The 18,164-nt window shown below is 44.6% G+C and overlaps 1 protein-coding gene across 1 annotated transcript in view; it reads left to right on the top strand.

The window, feature by feature from the left end:
- LOC147726076 (uncharacterized) overlaps window positions 1-16,681 on the top strand; it is a 108,885-nt gene extending 92,204 nt beyond the window's left edge. The window contains exon 5 of the mRNA XM_086963410.1: window positions 15,981-16,681. Within this exon, the coding sequence (XP_086819536.1) occupies window positions 15,981-16,178 (198 nt within the window). The 3' untranslated portion in view covers window positions 16,179-16,681. The remainder of the gene's footprint in view (window positions 1-15,980) is intronic.
- Window positions 16,682-18,164: the final 1,483 nt, after the last annotated feature.

Below are 18,164 nucleotides of genomic sequence, written 5' to 3'. Positions count from 1 at the left end.
CAGACGTGCCAAGAAGGGGACTGCAGGTGCCATCCCTATAGTGACAATGCAAACAAGGCTTCAGACCTACCACTGTAGCTTGGCTGTAACAGCGGAAAGCCTTCACTGTGATCCGTCAAAGAAATAATTTTTGATAGGTAAAATCCTTCTGTTTCACAGTTAATATGTTACCCCGGTGTAGGCTTTGTAGCCCAGAAGGCAGGGTATATGGTATTTAAATGACACATAGAAATACAATATTAACATGCCCTTTCAGTGACCAGCACCCAAAAGCTATTTTCGCAGTAGCTATCCTAAGTAGAAAATCATAGTGCAGAATAAAATAGTAATAGTGTATCTCGAGAAAAGGAACAACTAGAAAAATATTTAAAAAGCTATTTTTAATAGTTATTAAAAATTCAATTCAATGGTGAAGTTGGAGTTTAAAAAAATAATAAGTAAATGTAACTTTTACAAAATTACCCTTTACGAGTCTGAACTTACAGGGGAGGATTTTCAAAGGTCGAGTAGGACTTGTGCTGCTCCAGAACACCTAAGCGCTGCACTGCTTATATAAGTAAATAGCATTGTGTCATATTTATAATGTGAGACATCGCAAACTAGCTCATGCGCAAAAATAGTCTTCCGTTGCAGCTCAAAAAGCATGTGCGTCATGCACGTCCTTTAAGAAGAATCGCAAAACACAGCAAAAGATGCAACGTAACTTGGTGGAAGTCCAAACACAAGAAATGGCAGAGAACTTTGCCCCAGAGCCCATTCCTGTAATGCAGGAGTCAGAAGAGGATCCAGCAACCAGTATCTCCATGTGGATGAGTAATATCTGTGTTTTCTTTTCGCCAAGGCAACTATTGGCTGATGGTGATGGACAATAACAATCGCCATGGTTGCCGCAGCCTGTAGATATGTGTTGTGCTTCTGCTGGTAGATCTCCCAGAAAATGGGCCCAGGTATTTTTGCGGCTGTTTTGTACCCGCGCAATTTTTTTTGCTCTGTTTTTTTCTGCTGCTTCGCATCACTTTGTGTGACTCTTGTAAATACCTGTGCCTACAGGGTTTTGGAGGTTTTTGCTTGGGAAATGCCCTGATACACCCACTCTGCATACATTTTAAATCCACTTTGGCGCAGACTAATGCTAAACCATTTGTGCGTCATGCCAACTTTAAAATATTGCGCAAATACTTACTTGCACCCATCTAAAAATGTGTGTGAGGTTTTGCGCCACTTTGTGACATGCGAGCTCGAGCGCAAACTCTTTGAAAGCTAATTAATACAACCCTCTGTCAGCTCTCAGAAAGTAATGAGCCTTCGATAGGTGTGTACAGATGTGAAACATCCCCAGAAGCAAACAATAGGTAACCAATCCAATACAATCCAAAAATTCTTTATTTCGACCATTTAGGCCATAAAAGATACATATAAAACATACATTTCAAAAAGATACGTATTATATTAAAACATTATAATAAAACACTATAATAAAACGTACTTTGAAGGAGTAGAAAAAAGCGAGAATCATTCCCAGTTAATTATCATGTGGTACATTGGCAATACAGCTATATGGCAAATCCATCCTTTGGTAAACAAGCTTTTAGTAATTTCCTCCTAATATGCCACATGGCCATTAGAAATTTTGCAACAGCAAATACTATATGAGGGGAAGTGCTTGTTTTCAAAATTCTGTATGAGATCACGTAGCTCCTTACGCCCAAGTTCCTACATAGAGGCACTAGCCAGTGTTTCCTAGGTCTATTGTAGGCTGGGCAGAAGAACAGAACATGGATTTCCTCTCCATCATGGATGCTACAGCCAGGACATAATTTGTCTTCACCCCTAGCCCATTTACATGTAAAGGATTTAATGGGCAAGGTGCCAAGCCTCCATTGGATGAAAAGTTTTCTTGCCAATATCGGGAAGATGATGTCCATAAAACTTTCAAAGTAGTAAGAATTTTTGGAGTTCAGGAATCGTTCAGTTAAAATCCCATTGTGGGGTGCAAGCACACTCCTTATGAATCTCCACAAGTCTTTTCCGGGAAACTTTTTGGCAACATATCTCAGGGGCCTCCCAAAGTTCATGGAGACTCAGCCGGTACAGTTCTTTCTTTACAAAGGCCAACCACGATATTTTATCGCAATGGTTCAGGTTCATTACGGGGATAAGATCTTGCCTGTAATGTACAAGCTCAGCGGTGGTCCAGAGCCTGTGCCAGAATCTTAATGGCTTTGATTCAAGGTCCTCACCTATGGGGGGAAGACCCATATCTAATCTTAGAGGAAACAAGGGCATGCCACGAGGAAGGGCCAAGAGGGGTCTTATAAAATTATTTTCTACACTCGCCATCGCTTTCCCTGCTTTGTGCCCCCATAGCTCACTACCGTATGAAGCAGCTGCCGTAGCTTGTGTTTTGTACATTTCAACTGCCGGGGCCATAGGTTTGAAGGAAGAAGTGTTTGTGACCTTCAAAATTGCCCCAGACAGTTGAGACAGCCCTATCCGGGATTTTTCTATTTGTGGTTCCCAGGATAAGTTCTCATGCAAGGTTACCCCCAGGTACTGGAATGTTTTTACTCTCTCCAGACTTACAGAGATCAGTAAAGGATTTGGTCTTGTCTTAGGTGAGGGGTTGAAGATCATGAATTTGGTCTTTCCTGTATTGATCTCTAGACCATATTGTCTACAGAAAAGACCAAATCCATCCAGAATCCGCTGTATCCCCATTGGAGATTTGAAAAGCAGGAGGGTGTCGTCAGCAAAAATGATGGCCGGCACCCTCCTGCCCGCCAAAACCGGGGCGTCATTGTCCCTAACCTTATCAAGATGCAATATAACGTTGTTCACATAGAGGCAAAACAGGGTTGGTGCCAAAGCGCAACCCTGCCTTACCCCCCTAAAAACTGGGAATCTTTTTGTCAAGGCTCCGCCCCTCCCACACCGGACCTGAGCAAAATTGCCTTCATGGAGTCGGATTATCGCCTGTAAAAGATGTGTAGGAATCCCCATCTCATTTAAAACCTCCCACAGTTTCTTTTGAGGGACCAGGTCGAATGCTGACATCAGGTCCACGAACACCATATACAGCCTCCCCCTCTCAATCCTCACAGTTTTCCAGTAGAGGAGTAAGAGGCGGAAGATCTGTCCATGGTGGACGTGTTTTTCCTGAAAGCCAGCCTTGAGGGGGCTTAAAATATCTCTATCCTCCATCCAGTCTCGGAGATGGTCAAGTATGAGGCGGGAGAAAAGTTTTTGGGGCACGTCTATAAGACTGATCCGCCTGTAGTTGGCTGGGAGAAGTGGACAGCCCTTCTTAAAAATGGGTACTATCTCCGCCCCCAACCAAGTACAGGGGATCTCCATGCCTCCAGCAATAGAATTAAAAAAAATATGGAGGTACGGGGTCCAGATTTCGGAATGGGACCTAAAAAGGTCACCAGGCAATTTATCGAGACCCGGAGCTTTACCCAACGCCAGTCTCTCTATTGCACTGGCCACCTCCCCAAGACTGAATTCCAATCCGTCCCCAGATTGGGATAAAGCGGCAACTGTCGCGTCATTAGTCCCTTTGAAAGTATCATCATACAGTTTGCCAAAGTGGGCTTCCCAGACAGAAGCTGCAATGTTGGGCTCTACTGCAACTTTTGGTTCGCCTGTACCGAAATTTACCAAGGACCAGAATCTCCTCGAGTCCCTCGTTTTCAGGGCGCATGAGCGATCCTGCCATCTGTCCCAATCCCATTCCGACCAAGTCCGTGCCAATATATACTTGTACTCCCGCCTGAGCTCAGCCACCCTAGCCCTATCTGCACCTGCTTTAAATGCAGTTATTAGCTCAGTCTTGGCCTTTTTACAGGTTGAGTTATACCAGGTAGAGGTTCGAGTCTTTTGTTTTCGCTGCACTACCTCCGGGTAGAGGACCTCACCCAAAGCACCCACTAATTCTTCATGGATTAAAGCCACTCTCTTATTAAAATCTTGGTGCCTGGGTTGATTGATCAGGTTGCCCAAGTCCTCTAGCGTGAGGAGTGCTAGCTCATACAATTTCCTGGTGCTTTCTTGCGAGTTTACCAGTTTCTCCCATTTTACCCTGCGCCTGTTGGATGTGAGTACCAGGTTACATAGGTCCTCCCTGGTCTCAGCGGGCTGTGGTCCCGGTGCGACTGCAGAATGCACCAAGTGAAGTAAAAGTGCATTATGGTCGCTATCTGTACGTACGACTACTTTAAAGTCCTTGGTCTTGGACCACAAGCTAATATCAACAAGGATGTAGTCCAGGCGCGATTCCTGGTTCTTCCTATTGAAGGTACATTGACAGGGGGTATCTGAAATTGTTCGACCATTGCAAGCCCTAAGCGAGAAATTGAGTGTCAGGGACATTATTTGCACCGCAAGTGGAGACCAAGATTTGGGGTGGGGAGATTGGCACACCGGAACGCCCCAGAAGTCATCTTCTGCAGTAAGTGCGCCCTTCCTCAGTCCATCCAGTGGTTCAAAGTGACAATTAAGGTCTACACCCATCACTATCTTGTAATCTTCGGGTAACTGACCCAGGAAGGACGAGAGATCTTCAAGTGTGGGTGACTCCATAGTTGGACCAACTGGGCGAGAGTACACATTTACAATTGCTAACTTAGGGGCTTTGGGCCACTTCAGTAAGACACACTGTATGTCCTGGGAGAACGAATCTACACTCTCCGCAGTGCATCCAATGCGACTGGCTACCCAAACCTCCAAGCCACCTGAGGGCCTCCCCTTACCACCCCAGCTGGCCTTGGTTTCAAAGATTGCATATCCTAGTCTAGACAAGGGTTCCCTAGCCCAAGTCTCTTGAAAGAGACAAATATCACTGTTAGCTACTAGGGAAACCCAATCATCAGAGTGCATTTTATTGGCGATACCCGCAACATTCCATGACAGAACCTTCAAAATTTCAGGTAGAGACTTCGATTTAGAACCCAGTACCCCAATTTTAGCATGATGAGTGGCCACTTGCGGAACAGGGGACCCAAGTAAGTGTGCTGGATCCTGATTAAATAAGACACAGGATGTTGGAATCAAATCAGGCTGGTCAGGAGATATCTGTGCAGAGGCATACGGACTATCAGCTAAGGTATTATCTTGGACCCAAATACTATGAGGAGTTGAATTATCTGGGTAGATCATGTCAGTTTCCCCAGAGGTCCTGAGTGTATTACCTCCCACATTCCCCTGGCCATCATGTGCACTAGTTGATAACCAAATCTGATTACGATGATTTGGATTCGATTTAATAATATTACTCCCCGGGGGTAGCGATGAGTTAGTAGAGATACCCAACCGTCATTTGCAGTCTTCGAGGCCTGAAAAGGCTTCGAATCTGTTGTTGACTTCTAGAGGGGTAAAGGGGAGGAGATGTTCCACCCCCCTTGTTTCTAGCGTATGAACCAGCCTCCCAGAATTGTTACCATAACCCCTATAGGGAACAGTGTCCCACCCAAATAAATTTTTGGGGGCCATAGAATTTGGCATGGAAGACAATTATTTATTGTTAAATTTGGTGCATGGATTACTCAGTACGACAGCGGGTGGCCAAGGACATGACAAAGGAGCCACTAGGGCTCTTGGATAAAAATAAGTAAGGTCACAAGGCACGATTGTTTTGCCTATATTCCTTGTTATCCAATTAAGGATGTACCTAACTGCTTCAGAGTCTCTAAAATTAACCACAATGAGATCACCCTTGATGTCTTTTTCTCGACTCCCCAACCAGGGGAGTCGACGTACATGCACAATCTCCCCATTGATATTACCAGGAAGCGGTCTATTCTGGGTCAACCAATGCATGGTTTTATTTTTGAGCTATAGGGGGCCTTCTCTCTTGTCAGCCTCAAGTGTGGGGACACCCGTGAGCACCACCACGTAGGGAACCGCTTCTGGGGGAAGTTCAACCTTGCGGCCCCTACGGTGTTCAGCTCTATTAGGGGACGGCCTCCCTCTAACCTCCCGCACGCTTTTTGCAGCCAAACTATTTCTCCCCTTCGGGATGGCGCCTGAAACATGCATGACAGGTCGGGGAGCAGATGTGGACGATTTAGCCCCTTGTGAATTTCGGCTCACTATATTATTGGGTACATTTGACTCCTTATCAGATGTGGTGATGAGAGATGTAACTACAACGGCAGGGGTTGGTATTAGATTAGCAGGGTCTTTCTGCCGTCCCACATTGTTAGAAATTGCCATTTCCAATTGCCCCAGTCGGTGCTCTATCCCCACTAATCTTTCTAAGATTGGGAGTGTGTACATCTTAAGTAGATACTCAAAGATATCAAGGGAAGGGACAGACAACTGTGAATCCATCAGTCTACCACTGGTAGGTTCAGAGCCAGTTGTTATGACAGTCGTTATTGTAGGTGGTGGTATTTCTTGAGGGGCCGTTTGATTTACTTCAGATGATGGGATGTCCTTTGATTTGGGAACAGAAGCTGAATTCGCCTCTTTACCCTTGCCGAAGTCAGAATGGCTAATCCTAGCTTTTTGATGTGTACCCCCCTCTTACGTCTTTTATTAGGGGGTGGGCCATGAACTTTGGGCACCTCCAAATTTCTAGTTTTGTTTCTCGCAATCACTTATGCGGTGCGAGGGGTAGCGATTGAAGCTTCTGCTGGCCCTGAACTGGTGCTACATGAAGGTGATGTAATATTAATAGCTGTACTATTTGAACCAGCTACTGAGTGAGGAGAAGGGGAAGTGTCTCGTAAAAGTACAGGAATGTCCTGGGTGGCAAGAGGATCCTCACTAGCTGAGGCCACACCTATGCCGGGGGTTGGGGTCTGGGGTGCAGATGATGAATATAGTCTAGCTTTAATACCTTCAATGGAGCGACGACGCTCCACCCTTCGTTCGGCCAGTAATTTTTCCCTGTCTAAGTCAGGAGTGGGTTTTGTAAAATAATTATCTAAAGTGCCTTTACTGTTATTTCCCCCCACAGTGTTCAAGATAGGTGAATCCATGCTCAAGAAGATTTTGAGAACCTTCCTACAGTCAGAATATGTATGGCCTTAAAAGGGATCAAAAAACTATAAGTTTCCACCAAAACCCACAAGACGCTGGAAGTTTATACACTAGTTGCAATTTCAGTCCGCACTTAACATCGCCACAACACGGGACAGGAAAATGTGGATATTAACAGGACAAAAGTAAACCGATCACATATACCACATGCAGGTGAAGGTCTTGCGGCGGGGACAGCAAGGTACAGGGAATATATAAATGCAATGTGAGCTTTTACGTTGATGGCTGTACAAATACGGCACAACAAGCAGCAGGATAATGGAAGGAAGAGCTAAGAGAAAAGACCCCAGCCCAGCCTCCTCCAGCCACCTAACGGCCACACAACGGCCCGCCCTTTGCCCGGGCTGAGTCCCGCGCGCACGTACCGCGATGCGCGATATCCAGTCACACTTGAAGGTAATAGGGGGCGTGGCACTGCGAGGGGGTGCGGCACGGCCGGGAAGAGGAACCAGCTGTGGATCTTCTACGGAATGCTGGTCCTCGCAGTCCCGGCCTCCGCTCCTCTCCCCTCTGCAGCCAAGCAGCAGAAACTCTCACAGCAGCAACAAGGTCCCAAAGTGGCACGACCTTCAAAGACTCCTCAGGCTGTGTGGAAAACTCCTAAGTCCCAGGTTAGTCTCGAGCGGCTCCCGCGAAGCGGGGGCCGCGAGAAGTTTTGTGGCAGTGAGAAGGGGCGCGGCACTGCGAGGGGCCGCGGCACGGCCGGGAAGAGGAACCAGCTGTGGATCTTCTATGGAATGCTGGTCTTCGCAGTCCCGGCCTCCACTCCTCTCCCCTCTGCAGCCACGCAGCAGAAACTCTCACAGCACCAACAAGGTCCCAAAGTGACATGACCTCCAAATGTAAATGTAAATGTTGGATACTTGTAAAGCGCACAGCTGCCCGCACCGCGAGCGTCCCGGCGCTGTATACCGCTGGGGAACCCGTCCTGGCTGTCCCTGTGAGATGGTCCATTCTGGGCACCTCCAAGGTGAGACCAGGCATCCCCTGCGTTGAAGGGGCCGTTGTGAAGATTAAGCAAGCTATTGCCCAGAGTTGCAGAGTGGAGCCCAAGGTTAGAGTAGGCGCCGAGGCGAGAATTATCAGGCCCGCGGACATTTTGACCCAAGACCCTGCGGCGTTGGGAATCGAACCCTGGTCCCGGGCCGATCTCAGCTTCCGGGTCTGCCGCCTCTAACCATTGAGCCACACTTCTCCAAAGACTCCACAGGCTGTGTGGAAAACTCCTAAGTCCCAGGTTAGTCTCGAGCGGTAACCTGAATGGGCAGAGATGGCTCTCTGAGCTCCACGGAATATGCCAAGTGAGGGTACGGGGCATCCTTTTGATACTACAGTGTCAAATCCTGTTTGACAGGTCTGCTGGATTCAAATATAACACTTGAGGCACACTTCCTTTTTTTTAAATATACGTATGTACTGACTCATATGTATATATCCGATTTGCAACAATGGAACAAACAAACAGCAGTGATGTTATCCACGCACACTTGTACATATTGTACAGATTAACTGCCACATCAGAATACTCCTTGTTGGTACATGGAAAAAAAGTACTAACATAGTAGCTAGAAATATCTTAACATAGTCCATGCAACAGAACAATCTTAGGAACATAGCTGTTAGTCATCATGGAATAAAAAGTGGAGAAGACATAATGTCGCTTGCTGTTTGCTTGTGACCATAAGGGTAACATGTAATGGCCAGGGACAATTGATTAACATCAGACAAGAGGTATTAGAGGGTGTGAGGAATACAATATAGTTTCTTTCCAAAAACGATGGATCAATCATTGTGGCACTGTGATGCCGATGAGTTACCTGTAGTGAAATGAGTCCTTAAGGTAGCCTTTCATCAGATTTTGCTTCAAGGGTTTCTAAATAATAACCATCCCAGTGTTTGTATCCCTCCTCCTCCTGTATCCCTCCTCTTTCACCCCCACTGGATTTGCAAGCATATCTATTTTCGCATTAACACATTTAGCCAGATCCCAAAGCCAGTCTTCTATCAGTGGTCCAAAAGGGGATTTCTAATCCACAGCCACCTTTGTTTGAGAACAAAGGCCAGGTCTCGAAGCTTCTTCACCACCACTTTGGCTGTGCATAAACCCTTTCTTCCCAAAAGTTCCCACCACCGGTCCCCTTCCATACATCTGCGGAAGGTGGTGGTCGCTCTTGGGTACATGCACCCTATCAGCTCAAGGGTCAGCTAGGTATGATGTAGGAAGTTAAATTAGGATACTTTAAAATGGTCATTTCTGGATACCCCGTTAGTGTGGGCCAGGCACTGGGTGCCTGTTTCACAAAAGTAAACTTATACAGTCTAGGCTTGAGAACTCTGCACATAAAAGAATGGGACAGGCCTATCTTTTTAGGTGTTAGTTCTCTTTCCTTACTGCAGAGTCTCCACAAACATGTAGGTTTAACTTTGTTAGAATGTATAGAAACAACCCCTAGGCAACCAATTCAAAAACCTGATTGCTATATAAAGATATAGGCCAAAAGAACATGTTCTTTTGGTCTATATCTTGAAATTGTGATAACATTTTTGAATTGGTGTGCTAGGTGTTGTTTCTTTGCAATGTTGTATTTTCCATGCCCTTGACACTGTTATTTATATAAAGGGCCCCCCTTATTTTTTACACAGTTTAGCTTTGTGAATCAGTACCTGAGATCATTCCTTCAGGGTTAGCTCCCTTCACAGGTATCACTCCCACCATCCTTTCAAAGCATCCATCTTGTGACCCATTTTGCATAATAAGCACCATATAGGCATGTGATCACTTTTGTATTCCAGCCATGTGTAAGGGGGACCTGTGGTGGCTGTGAGGCCTCAGGCTTGACACAATGTAAGGCCCACAACTCTGTCAATTGACATTTAAATGCATTGTATGAAAGAAAGACACAGGGACCCATACTGTGTGCTTCTGCTAAGTCTGTTAGTGTCTGATCAGTGAAACACATACTTCATCAACATGTCAGCTTTATGGAAAAGGGCCATGAATTACACTAACCATTTTCCATATTTACCCTTGTGATTTAACAACAGCAAGCTTTGTTTAACATTCTTTCCCACTTTTCTTTTTTAACTGCCACCTTGGCTGTCTTACTTGTAAAGTTGTAACTCCAATCACTTTCAGTGATGAAGGCATTGGTATTCTGCATGGCCAACACACTCTCCTTTTCATGTGAAAATATGTCTTTTTTTACCTTGTGAAAGGAATGGCAAGACCTAAGTGGTGGAGGAGGGACTGGGGTCAGACCATCTCTGTCTGGAATAGCTAGATGGAACCAGCAACTCTTTTCTAACTTTATATAGAAATTAACAGCAGTATTCCTAACAACAGAACTGGAAGTCCTGATTTATGTTCTCAACAAAAACCCTTTTCCCTCGAGGTAAGAAGCAAAACAAGAGTTGACCTATGCACCCTGTCACCTTCGGTTAATTTCTCTTTCTTATGACCCTGTCATTTGCAGTAACTCCCTCTTTTGTGACCACCCTACCGTGAGCCCAACTGCCTAGCAATAGTTCAACTTTTTTCTTCCATTTTAGAGTTGTGTAAAACATCATATAGGAGCTGTGTAAGATATATGACATATCTCAATGACAATGTCACGAATCTGCAACAAAATCAATGTTTGAAAGAACCCTGTAACCTGTCCACAAGGCCATACAAACAGCATAGTCCATGCCTACCACAATTAATAACAATGGGCCATATTACCAAGAAAGGGCAATACATTATCACCACTTTTATCTGCAGGAAAATGATGCTATAGTGGCAATAATGGGCTTGATAATAGGCCCTTGTGAATTCCCATAGAAGCCCAGATTCTGGTGTTGACCTAGGCTTCTATGGGAATTCACAAGGGCATATTATCAAGCCCATTATCGCCATTTTAGCGGCAGTTTCCTGCCAATAATAGCGGCGATAATGTATCACCCTTTCTTGATAATATTGCCCAATAACCTTAATGTTTACAACAACAAACTGCACACACCTAAAATAGACCAGACTTATCGGGTTTACCATTGCGTGTTTGTACTTACCTACAGTTGCCTGCCCCTGTCGATTTCCAGTCTTTTCCTGCAGGGGGCTTCAGGAGTTCTCAGGGTAAGAACCCAATTTTCAGAATCCTTAAGCACCGACGCATGAAACTGAAAGCTGAAACCTGTGCTGTGCACACACCATTGCTCCCCCCCCCAAAAAGGCATCATTCATTTATATTGGGTAGTTACTATGCACTTTGATGTACTGCCTCTTGATCAGAAGTCCTGAGACGACATAAAAAGCAACCTGAAGAGGATCGAACTCCTTCAGAATGCCAAATAGTTTTGAGGCATCTGGAAGTGTACAGAAGAACATTGGTAGAAGGTACAGCTCAGACACCTCAGTAGCTCACACCAGCAAAGACGACATGCAGTGCTCACTCATAGAATTTGATCATTCACCCACAACATGCTATAAACATATGCATTGGATTCACACTTGCACCCATCAACACACCGGATTCACACTTGCACCCATCAACACACTATCAGACACCACTACTATGGGGCATGCTACCCTCAGATGGCAGGGAGCAGCACATAGTGCAGCCACTGCATGTAGGACACGGTGCTCTTGGTTCTAAGTAGATGTATTCCGTTTTTAAAATGAGTATGTATAAGAGGTGGATGAATGTTGTCCTTTTGTCAGTACACAGTAGTTTCTCTCAGGCTTGAGTTATCAACAACTTAAAATGTCCCATGATGTCATGGCTTGGGCTCGGAAAGAAAGGCAAACTCCCTTGGTTTGTAGAGCATGGGTGTGAATGAGTAACATGGGTAACACTCAGGTGGATCTCAATTTACAAAGTAGATAGGCAGGCTAACTCAAAGGACTCCAAAGGAGAAGTATGAGAAAAATGAAACAATGGTAGGTCAAGAGAAAACAAGGTAAACAAAGCGCAAGTACAGCGGTACCCTCCCTCGATAATATAAGACTAGATATATGGCTCCCGGTGCCAAAGCTGTATTTTCAGTCAGCATGCTCAAAACATTTGGGTTTCTAAGTAGATGTGACTGGCATCTGGCTAGGGTTTGACCTAAACATTAATTTTTGGAGAGAAGTCACACAGAAATATTTTTTGAATCGGGCTCCTTTGTTCCAGATCCCAGGAGTATCTTAGAAGGACTGCATGTAGGGAAGAGATGGTGCCTTCTATGGTACAGCATCCCTGAAAACAGGCTTTGCCAGTCACCTACCCTTCACAGTCACCTGCCACTGCCGACCCTACATCTCCCGCATTCTAACCAACCAACATAAGAAAAACTACCCTACTAACTACCATCCCCATCATAACTTTCATGGTGCAGACATTAAGGGTACCAGCCTGGATACAATGCATATTCTCTATGTGTTTGTAGAAAAGGTCCCCTTATGGGATACCTTGCCCTTTTTGCCCCAATGCCGATGGGTATGACTCTGATAGTGCTCTGGAGCCTGCTACCCAGGCCCCTAGTGAAGAACCGGGTTTTAGAACCCAGCGGCACCAGGGAAAACGCCTGATGTCTTTGAGTTCCCCTGCCTTGGCAAACAGAGACATGGGACACTTCTCGGTGATGTCAAAGACCAAGTTTATTGGCTACAAACAGGAACAGAGGTCTACGAAGCACAACACAGGTGGTTCGCTAGAGACTGCGCAATTTAGTATTGCGAGACATCGTCTTTTATGCCAAAAATCACATTCCTGACTAGCATCAATTATTTACAAATGGACCAATCACACGGTGACATTTCAAACGTACCGGATAACGAAAAACCCACTTTTGGTTGTCCAGCCCACCAGAAATGACAAAGCAAAATCCAACATTCTTGCCCGGACAGGCCGGACAAACCCATAAAAAAAGGACCACAACCCAAACCATAATTAAGCCATAAAAATGAAGGAACAGAAACAGATGAGAAGCAAGATAGAAGGGTGTGTGCATGTACCATAAACTCAGCAATGTCCTGCTCTTTGATCTCTATCTGACCAGCTGCCTAACAAGGAACTGGCTCAACAAGGTCAGCTTCGGGCAAGGGAGTCAGTTCATTCAGGTCACACAGAAGTCAGCTAAAGGTGTACGTGTCCCAAAAACTCGTTCGTCCGCAGTCATCGGCCTATGTGAGGGCAACCACAAAATGGCTGCCGTACAAAAAATGGAACCCGAAGGTTCGAACGAAATCCCTGAATACGTAGTGTTTCCATAAATCGATTATGACGAAAACACTCATACATACCGCACTCGTCATTTGCTGTCCGCTGATGCCAAAATCGTCTAGCTATGACGAACTTTATTGAACAGGTTCAGAATCACGGAACCTCACTAGTGCCAGTGCTCTCTCCTTAAAACTGTTATCTGTAAATTTGAATCCTCAATTGATAAGGACGTGACCCTCTCCTGATAAGTCCCTAGAATATGAAACCAGTTGCACCCAGTGCATAAGTGGTAAGGGGGTCTCCAGGACTTTCCGTACTGGTTTTCTCCCCCGAGTGACCCAGATTAACTACTGACAGCAGGACTGCCATTGCAGCCTGGAGGTACAGTGTAAACTGCTCCATTTTGACTTTGCACCACGCCAGCTGTCAAAGTTACTATCTGCTCTACTTACCGCTGCCAAGGCTTGTTGGTCACCAGTCAGTGACCACCCCTGCCTTCCCAAGAGGGAACTCCATCTAATGTGAAGCAGCTTGTTGTTGGATTTTGCATCTTTTACCTCTGCAGCACTGTTTCGGAGGTAAAAGCAGCTCTCTCACTGCTCACCAGGTACAGCAAGGAAAACACTGCAACCGTGCTCCACGGGCCAAGTAAAATTTAACTGAGTGTCATGGCTTGGTCCTGGGACCCGCATCACCTTTACCCTGCAAGGGTTCCACACAACTCGAGCTGCGAGTGACCGATTGTCACTAGTCCTTTTTACTATTGACTGCAAAAGTAAATTTACACTGTATTATTTTACACTGGTTTGATATTGCTTCACAAATCAATAACTCGAGTTAAATGTATGCTATTCCATTTTGGTGTTTAAATTAAGATAAAAATCTGCTTTGTTTCTGTTTTTGGAGTTGGGTCAAATACTTGGCGTCCATGTTCGTACTCTGAATTGCTTAACACATATTACTCTATTAAAGTCTGACTGCTCTTTGTCACACTACCAGGAATGAGCTAAGGATTTATTAGTGTGTATTCAATGACCATCTTTGGGATTTGTGATAGTATTTCATGGCGAAGCCTAACGACAAAGTAATACTCTACCTTCCTACAGTGTTGACAAAGAATATACTTGCTGGGGAACCACAGAGTAAATCTAATTGTGAAGGATGCAAACTGCTGTCATTATTACACAATTTATCAAAGTTAATAATTGTCATATTACAGGAAATAATAGGTTTAAATGGTGTTTGTTGCATGCTTGCCATAATTGAGGAGCTAAGTATGGGGATATTCAGCATCAGAGGAAAGTTGTTGTGTGCGCAGTGAATGCTGCAGCAAAACCAAAACTAACTTAAATCTCGCAGGAAGTGGTATTTCAAGTCTGGCCTCCATCTTGAAACGTGATCATATAAAAGGAGAGTGAAGTCAGAGCCTCATCGCCATCCAAAGCTGTTCATGTTTGGCAGTCGTCTATCAGTTCAGTCACGTTGTTGCCCCATGGGCTGGCACGAAAGGTGAGCGGTGCCTGTGTTTAGACAATGCTGGAGGCTGCACTTTCATCCAGGGATTACCTTCTGGTGGCTTGTTGCGGCGAGATAGACTTGACAAGAATACCAATGGTATTATTTTGAATGCCAGATTTAGGCATATTGGATAAGTACTAGAGACCAGCATGCATATGTACTATTAAATTATCATTTCATTGAAAACAATGATGTAGAGCTTGTTCTTGGTACTGAGGAAGTAAGCCAGGGGGATAGCTTCTGAAACATGTCGATCTTGTAGAAAGTGACTCATTACAATACACCATCAACACCTCCCCACTTTTACTATTTCCAGCTAGGGGAGGCAATAAAGTTATTTTTTTCCACTAGCCAGGGAAGTTTTTAATTATTTGTTTCACTATTTTCTACGACCCTACCTCCCCATGCACTACACATAATCCCTATCATGAATAAAAGTGCTCCCACGTCTACGTAGGTTGTAGCACGCCCCGCCCTGTAGAGGGACGTGAAGACCCCAAAGATGAAGCATGACACTGAATCAGGTTTCAGTGTGTGAGCGGTATTTTATAATTTCATTAGGATTGCTCTTCTAACATCAATGAGAAGGTGCTTGATTTTTACACACCATCCTTTTGATTAAAACCATTAAGATATCAAGTAAAATAACGGTAGAATCTCTATGTTGAGAGGAGGACGATTCTACCTTTTTTCCTCTTCATCTGTAGTGTCAAACTATGTGCGAACTACGAGCTAGAAAAATGTGTATAACCTGGAGAATGTCATTTGTGGCTACATGGTACGTAAATGGTGAGATGATGCTGCCATTACCAAAAAGGTGGGACTTCCATGGTAGGAGGATGCACCAAAGGGTTTGGCCTCAAAGTGTTTCATTACAGCTTGAGGTTCCTCGTCGCCAGCTGGGTACCTTGGAGTTTGATATCATTGTTTTTGTTATTTATGGTTGTGTTTCCATAGAGCTGTGTCCATACTGATTTTATGATGAATTTGGGACCACATGTCACTGAAGATGATGATGTATTTTTACTTTTATATGTTGTACCTGCACTACAACTACATACATTGAAATGTTGTGTAAGTTGCAGGGATTTGGAATCAAGAAAGAAATTTTCTTAGGTCTGAATTCTTTGAATGATCAGCATGACATGTAAGTGCAGCTGTCCTACTGTTAGCTTTGACTAAACAACGACTATGTTTAAACGACTAACTTCAGTATTCTTCTCTGTCTCTCAACAGACACAGTACAGCCTGTCTCAAACATTCCAGGTCGCACCAGGGAAAGCTGTGCGCCAAAAGGCTGTGGCCCAGAAGGCTGAAATAAAGATCCCTTATACTGCTAAAGTTTTGACCATCTTTGACTATGAGACCACTATAGAGGGCACTTGGGATGGCTGTACTTACTTTAATTTGAGCGTTGTTCAGGAAGATGTTTAAATAGAGGGAGTTCCCCTCCATATAAAACAAATTCATAACACCTGCAATATCCGCATTATTTAACACAAATCATTCTTAATCATGTTTCATGCTATGTCATGCAATCCAGAAATCAGCAATTTGCAAACTGCTTGACCACTCATTGCTACTGCGGGTGTCCACCTGAGCCCTTGCTTGTGGGCGGTGAGTCTTATTTTGGATGCCCATCTCAGCTGCTTCCTGTAGACGGTGTTTCCTATTGTGTTTGCCCATCTAAGTTACAGTTCAAGGGTGTTTAGTCTTCTTGAGGGTGTCTACCTCTATTGTTGCCCATGGGCAGTGACCTTTATTGTGAGTGTCCATCTCAATTATCGCTTAAATGGGCAGGGGGTTTTATTGTGGGGTCCCATCTTTGATTTTGTCCCTGCCATGCACAGTGTCATCAACCACATCATTTCAGATGTTGCAGTGATGTACTCAAAGATGTCATAGAACATGTAATGAGTGATGTAAAATGTGAGGTAATTAGTGCCCAGAGAGGGTGCATGGTAGAGTTACTTTAGGGCACGAGTTATAGTTAATTCAAATATCTATAGCTGATGAATTTCAGTGGTGTGTGTAATTATAATAGTATGCTTTTACTGAATATTCACCAAGCTATAAATGTCAATGTAACCTGCAGTTTTTTGTGAATTTCAAAGGTTTCTTTTAATGTAACGTAGGATATTATTACAATTCCTAAACTAAAATGCCCCTCTAACCTTTGTTTTCTATATCTTATTGATATGACAGGTTTTGACAAAGGTGGAAATCAATGTCTGTTTTTTTTTTAAATAATTTTATTGGCATTCTTCATTTTTCAAAATACACAGTACCATAACAAAAATGTTTTTAAAAAAAGACATGCAGAGGCAAGAGAGTCTCTAAAGAAAATAGCAGGGAAACCACGAATTATAGCAACGTCTACTTCCTCAGTGCACAATCCAGAGCAACTAGTGCCATACAATGGTAGATATGGGATCAGTCACAAGCATTTCAAAATGCCCAAATAACACAAAGACATCATCAAACAAGTGAAGGATACCCAACTGGGGCAAAGGAAAGAAGAAGGAAAAGAAAACATCAAACAACTAAAAGACCTGAGGTAGAGGCGGAAGCACCGTAAATAGTTCAGATTGCAGCTAGTAGTGAGGACACAACAGAGAAAGTAGTTACAGCAGTGGACCAGCAAGTGGGCTGCCAAGGAAGGGTCCAATAGCTGGAGCTAGGGGTACTGCCCCCAAAAGTGCAATAGGTCAGCAGACGCTCCTTCCACTAAACCTGTAGACTCAGTGCACCATCCGGGCACCAAACCAATGGAGATGGTAAGGGCGATATGTGGTCCTACAGCCGGCTCAGGACCCGAGTCTATCAATCCCACCACCCATCCCTCCGGACTCTCCGAGGTTGCCAGCACTATCCTCCACTGATCTGCCTAGGGAAGCTTCCTCATGCCTTTACTTTCTTACCAACTGAGCGCTCTGCCTTGCGCTCCACCCCACACCACAACATCTCTATGTCAATGCGCAAACTGTGGTCCCCTGGAAGCTTTCCATCCCAAAGCAGCCCAATGTTCTGCTAGCTCCAGTGCCAAGTCTATAAATCTGTTCCCCATCTTGCGCTTCAGCCATCAGGGAAAAAGACCTAAGACACACGTCTGGATCATGAGAAGTAGTTCCCTGCCTAATACAGCTGCCAGCTTACCTAGCACTGCCTCCCGGGAAAGGCTGCACAACTCCACACTCCCAGATCATATGACCAAAGTCTGCATCCGGATGCAAACATCTGGGGCAAGAGCAAAACTCACCCCCATACGCCACGTTGAGTCAGTGCGGGTCATGTAACCCATACGCGTGAGGCAGGTGTTCCGAGATATCTTCTTAGAGTAGTGCAACACTTGTCGCCATTCCGCCTCTGTTAACAACCTACCTCCAATTGCATCCCATTTAGCACGTAGTCTGGTCAAGG

This window comes from Lissotriton vulgaris, chromosome 3_1, assembly GCF_964263255.1.
Source record: "Lissotriton vulgaris chromosome 3_1, aLisVul1.2, whole genome shotgun sequence".
NCBI classification, from domain to species: Eukaryota; Metazoa; Chordata; class Amphibia; order Caudata; family Salamandridae; genus Lissotriton; species Lissotriton vulgaris.
The sequence above is the reverse complement of the archived record's forward strand: the minus strand, read 5'-3'. Positions and strand labels throughout refer to the sequence as shown.